We start from the raw sequence: 6423 nt of genomic DNA, 5'->3' as shown, positions 1-6423 counted from the left end.
GAGGTCGACAGTCTAGTTGGTAAACCGCTGTTTCTCGTAGTTACTCTCCGCGAGGTTTGATTTCCGTCTACGGATGTTGATGGTGGTGATGTAGATCTGCAGTTTGGTAGATTACGCATTTTGACATTTGTGCGTTGGGTTGGGCTTGGGATGTTCTGAGCTGTTTTGGTGGTTATGGAGATCAGTTTCGGAAGCTCGGAATTACTTGAAGATGGCAACGGTTGGGTTTTGCGTTGCTGACTAAAGTTTTCACCAATTGGAGTCCCATCGTTGTGCTTTCCCCCCCCCCCTTATGCGTAGTTGATTTCTATGTCGTCTCACTATCGCACCGTCAAAAAGTCCAACGCTAACCATCATGTTTCCCAGTAGCTTGACGACATGACCAGGAAGCCATTTGGCTCCTCGACCAAAGTTGCGGGCGAAAACGGGCTGAGAGACGCTGTTTTTTTGTCGGGAAAGGGTTCGTTTGTGGAAAATGGTGGGATCGCAATCGAGCTGCGGGTTTGTTGAGGTCGGAACAAATCGAGGCGCGTTCGGATCGGTCGGCTTAACATGAGTTCAGACGGAGAAGGTCCTCCGTGGATAGGAGTTCTTCTATAGTTCATTAAAAAGCGCGATACGCGAATTTGCAAAGACCCTTCTTTGTAACGTTCTAAACCATCTCCGACGAGCTGAATTTCGGGTGACAAACCACCCGATATCTTTTTGAGTGTCGTCTTAACAGTTCTGACCGACCGTTCGGCTTGGCCGTTGGATGCTGGATGGTACCGCGCGGTTGTCTTGTGGATAATTCCGTTCGTGTCAGTGAATTGACGAAATTCGTCGCTGGTAAAACAGGGACCGTTATCGCTAACAAGGGTGTCCATGATACCAAAGAGAGTGATATGTTGTCTTAAATATCCAATAACGGTAGCAGACGAGGTGTTTGTCGTTACATCGACTTCAAGCCATTTAGAAGCGGCATCGACAGTGATTAAAAGGTACTGGTTCTCGATAGGACCCGCGAAGTCTATATGCACTCTACGCCAGGGTTCTGTCTCAGGAATCCACATAGAAAATTGTTTTGGAGGCATTGGTGCGTGTCGGAAACATACTTCGCAATTTCTAGACGTGGCTTCTAAATATTTGTCAATGTCAGGCCACCAAACTTTGGAACGCGCTAACTCCTTCATTGATCTTAGACCCTGGTGTGTACTGTGTAGTTCTTTGGTGATCGATGGTCGCAGTGCCGTGGGAACAATTACTCTGTTACCCAATAAGAGTATTTTGTCTGCTATAGAAATTTCTCGGTTTCGTTTCTGATATTTTTTTAATTCATCATCGAGTTCGGTTTTCGAAGGCCAACCAGTCTGCATATATAACATGACTTTCGATAGTACTGTGTCTTCATCGGTGGCTGTAGACATGAGTTTGGCGTAAATTGGTGCATTTTCCGCGCGAAGTAAAAGAACCAATTCCATAGGTAAAGGTGGTTCCTCGTCAGGGACTTGCAAAGGTAGACGGCTAAGCGCATCTGCATTACCATGGTGAGTTCCCTTCTTATGAATAATTCTGTAATTGTAGGCCGACAAAACAAGAGCCCAGCGTTGCAGTCTGGCAGCTGCCATTGACGGCACGGGTTTGTTTTCGTTGAAAATCGCGACCAATGGTTTATAGTCGGTGACCAGAGTGAAAGATTTTCCCAGAAGGTAGTCACGGAAACGGGTAACTCCGAAAACAATCGACAGTGCCTCTCTCTCGATTTGGGGATAATTCTTTTCTGCTGAGGTAAGTGTCCGAGAGGCAAATGCAATTGGGCGTTCCTCGCCATCAATGCAGTGTGAAATGACTGCCCCTAATCCAAACGGCGAAGCGTCGCACGCTAAAATTATTTCTTTGTTTGGATCAAATAGTACCAACAAATCGGTAGACTGGATGGCTTGTTTGGCGGCTTCAAAGGTGCGTTGGTGTAGTGCAGTCCATTCCTATTTTACAGATTTCGCTAAAAGATTGTAGAACGGATTCAGCAGAGTTGAAGAATTAGGGATGAAACGAGCGTAATAATTTATCAGGCCGATAAACGATCGCAATTCATCTACATTCTTAGGAGTAGGTGCGTCTCGAATGGCTGATAGTTTCTGGGTTTGTGGATGGAGTCCGTCCTTGTCGAGGCGGTATCCCAAAAAATCAACGGCGTCAACATTGAACAGGCATTTCTCCTTGTTCAATTTTAGACCAGATTCTTCGATTGTGTCCAGTACGCTGTCTAATGTCGTTAAGAGTGCATCTGAATTTCTTTCGCCGATAATAATATCATCCTGAAAAGGTAGAGTTTGTGGATGACCTTGAAGTACAATTTCAATATGTTTTTGAAAAATTGCGGACGCACTGGCAATTCCAAATGGCAAGCAATTGAACTGGTAAAGGCCTTTAGGTGTGCTCACTGCTAAATATTTTCTGGACGCTTCATCGAGTTCCAATTGGTTATACGCATTGCGCATGTCCAAACGTGCAAAAACTTTGCATCCTGCCAGTTTGGCGAATATGTCGTCCACCTTGGGAATGGGATATTGGTCGACGTCTATAATTTTATTCGTTGTGACTTTATAGTCTCCGCACAATCGGATGGTGCCATTTCCTTTTAAAATGGGTACAATTGGAGTCGCAAACTCAGCAGAAGGAATTGAGCTTATAACATTTTCGTTTTCCAGTCTAGCGATTTCAGCATCCACCTTTTCTCGTAAGTGATATGGCACGGTACGTGCTTTGTGGAGCGAGGCGTCGGTGCGTCTTCGCGCACATGAATCTTGACCTTTACATTCTTCAAACGCCCCATACCGGGCGAAAATACACGTTCGTGATTGTCTAATATTCTTTGCAAACGGTCCGGGAAAACGGTGACGTGGCCAACAGATTTACGAGGTCTTGGAATAATATTAAAATCGGAAAAAATCCATTCACGGCCAACGAGATTTGGGCCATGTCCTCGGTAAAATACAATTGGTAACGATAGGATAATTCCATTGTATTTGACTTGAACGACTGCTTGTCCTTGGACTTCAACCGAGTGACCGGAGAAAGACGATAAGAGCAAAGGACTCTTGTCTATTTTGCCTAAGTTCGGCAGTTGGGTTATTACAATTTCAGGAACAAGGGTATGGGCGGAGCCAGTGTCCAATTCAAAAACGATGGGTACTTGGTTGACTAAACACGACACCTTGATTGGTTCAAGTATTAGCGACGTGTTTTTAACTTTGTTAATTTGACTTCGTAACGGAGTAGACTCGTGAATATGGAAAATTTCGTAGTCAGATGAATTCTCAACTTGTGACATGCGGTTATTTTCTCTATCAAGGCTTTGCAGCTGGTGGTTATCTTCCGCTATGTGATTGGCTTTCTGTCTATTGTTTCTGTTGTAGGAGGTAGACTGGCGGTCAACATGGTGAAAATTCCCCTTGTTACTATTCTGATTTTGCTGTGGCGGTGTGCGACGTCCTCCTCGACATGCTTTAGCTATGTGACCAGTTTTGTGACATTTATAGCATTCCGCAGTACGAAAACTGCAATCCCACTCTGGATGTGTAGTACTAAGACATCGAAGGCATTTCTTTTGTTGGTGACCGCTTCCCACTTTCTGTGATTGAGGTTTGGTCTGGTTGCTCATTGTATTGGGCTGTTTCGCAAGGTTGTTTAGTTTCTGATTGTTACTGTTTGAGAAATCTTGTTTACTGATGCTTGTGACCCTTTATAACGGAAGCGTCGCGCTCCACAGTTTCCATTGATTGTGCAATTGTGATCGCTTTCTGGAGAGTGAGTGCCTTTTCAGCCAATAATGTTTTACGGATTTTGTCATCATATATTCCGAAAACAAAACGATCACGTAAATATAAATCCAAAGTAGGGCCAAAATCACAAAATTCAGAAAATTTTCTAATGGTAGAAACGAAACTTGCAATTGACTCGCCTGGTTCTTGATTTCTATGGTAAAATTTGCTTCTCTCAACTAGTTCAGACGGTACCGGGTCAAAATGTGATGTCAATTGCGTAATCAATTCATCATAAGTCTTGTCCGTGGGTTTCGCAGGTGATATCAGACTGCGAAGGATAGTGTAAGTCTTTGCTCCCAACACAGTTAACAATATTGCCCTTTTCTTGATTTTGATGGCATCATTCTTTGCTTGGTTGGAAGCTTGGGTGGCTGCAACTACTGGTATCTCTACAATATCATTGGCAATAAAATATAATTCTAAACGTTCAGCGTATATTGTCCATTGAGTAGTTGAATCATCGAATTCTGGAAACTGTGCCACTGTGTTAGCCATGGTGATTGACTTACAGATCTCTTCAACAGAAATATGCTGACAAAAGTTGCTATTGTCTGGAACCAAGGCTTCAGAACGAGGCGTGATAACTCGTTAAAGCGCAAAGATAATAATCCCTATCCGTCGCCATTGTTAAGTTTTACTCTACTTAATTAATGACTCATTGGTTAACAATATGATCATTTATTAACTGGCTTGTTAACACTTAATTATCTATATTATTAACGTACAAACAATAAACAATGCATTATCACCTATCGCAAGATGTCCCGCCACCATATATCGTGAACACGTTTTTTTACCGGGAAGAGTGGTAAAAAGCGCCAGACTGTGGCGCCATCGCGTTACAACATTTTTATTGATACGCGCGCGATATTCGAATGTTAGACCCTAACAGGTGAAAATGGTCATTAGCTGACCAATGACTAAATTCACTATATTGAGTGAAAACTGAAATTACCTTTTCCATAGTCTCCACTCCTACATTTACAAATAAATATAAGCATTTATAATTAGAAACACTCAAATTAGCACGTTTATTTACCATCTGTCCTTCTCTTCCAAGTTTTCTTTTCCTTCCACCAGAATCTCCAAAATAATTTTAAACAATTCTAATAACAACAAAAGATATAGCACTTATTTACCATTGTTAACTCTTTGATATCACGCTGTAGCTATGTTCTTTAAATATTTTAAATTGATAAACAATATCCAATTAAAATTTAAAGAATACCAACTTTCATAAGTCTTGTAGCAAAAACTAACCGCTACAATTCAAACTAGAAAAATAAAAAAAAACCTCAACACGTGGTCATAGTTCACTAGATGGCTCCGTTGTAGTTTTATGTCCAAGGGTTTGAGCAGCCTTTCCCGTGGCCCACCGAATTCTTCTCCACGTACACTTGAATCCTCCGAGATTTCACGATGGACAAACTCGTCCGAGGAGAGGTAATATTACAGTCTTGGCCGACTTGTTTGATTCAATTTTATTTTCCATTAACGGTATTTTATAATAATACACGGTTATTATTGAAAAAACAAATATATTTTAATATAAATGATGTAATGTAAAATTTTATACAAAACGATGATATATAAGTCTTAAGTGATGCAAACGTTGGGATTGGAAAAAACCCAATTTAATTTTTTATTCAGGCTATTATAATATGAAAGTACTGTGGAAAGGCAAACTACGAAAAAGCAGAATAGAAAGTATTGGCTTTTCGTACAGGAAAATAAACAATTCTTTTGAACAATTTTAATTATCATAAATATCGCGAAACTAGAATGAATATCGCAGACGAAAATCTCTCAATGTTAAAAAATTATTTCATGTGTACTGACGGAGTACAAATTCTGTAAAAAATTGTAAAATAATCTTTTCTAGACTCGAAAATATGTAGACTATAGAAGATCAAAATATTTTTATGATTTCTAAATTATTATGATAAAAAGTTTGTAAGTTAATAAATGAATACACCTGTTTTTGATTAGGTTTAAAAAATAAAAACACTTAAAAATAATTATCAGACTCAAGACTCCATCATAGGCCTTGGACAACTAGCGACTTATTAAAGCCAAATACCAGTAACCAGGCTATTATTTGGTTTTGAACTAAAGAACGAGTTAGTCGCCTTATTTTGTGTCTCTTCAGTCGTGTTATTTTTGACTATTCTGTTTCAAATTTTTGCAAGAGCGGACTTCTTCCTCCTCGAGGTTTAAAGAAGCCTTAATGCCCTTGTTTAAAATTTAAACACGTAGAACAATTAACTCAAAACAAATGCCCTTTTAAAGGCTATATGTAGCTCCTTTTTTAAAAACAGCCTTTTTCAAGGCTATTAGTAGCTACTAAATATTTTTACAAACAGCTTTTTTAATGCTATTTGTACTTTTTCAAATAGTCTTTTTAAGCTATTAGAAGTAACTTTTATATCTAAGCTACACAGTCCCACTAAAAGATAAAGTACATGGAAACATTCGTGGCCGCCTAATATTTTTTGTATGTCGTTATTAGACACCGAGGAGCCAAAACAGTAAAAAGTCGGCCCAGGCCGTAATATTAGTTCCACATCGGCGTATTTGGGTGGGCAAACCCATACACCCTTAGTAGACACAGGTAGGC

At 40.2% G+C, this 6423-nt stretch overlaps 1 protein-coding gene across 1 annotated transcript; it reads right to left on the bottom strand.

The window, feature by feature from the left end:
• Nucleotides 1–3704: 3704 nt before the first annotated feature.
• Nucleotides 3705–4301, bottom strand: LOC149945523 (uncharacterized). Its single transcript, XM_090176588.1, has one exon. It carries the CDS (start codon nucleotides 4299–4301, stop codon nucleotides 3705–3707), a length of 597 nt encoding a protein of 198 aa, XP_090032714.1.
• Between the last annotated feature and the right edge of the window lie 2122 nt (nucleotides 4302–6423).

This window comes from Leiobunum rupestre, chromosome 5, assembly GCF_980474605.1.
Source record: "Leiobunum rupestre chromosome 5, qqLeiRupe1.1.hap1, whole genome shotgun sequence".
Classification (NCBI taxonomy): Eukaryota; Metazoa; Arthropoda; class Arachnida; order Opiliones; family Sclerosomatidae; genus Leiobunum; species Leiobunum rupestre.
Note: the sequence above shows the minus strand (reverse complement) of the source record. Positions and strands in the feature narration are given on the sequence as shown.

Bases quoted from the DNA above. Each gene is read 5' to 3' on its own strand.
- LOC149945523 (XM_090176588.1), bottom strand. From the start codon at position 4,301: ATGGCTAACACAGTGGCACAGTTTCCAGAATTCGATGATTCAACTACT.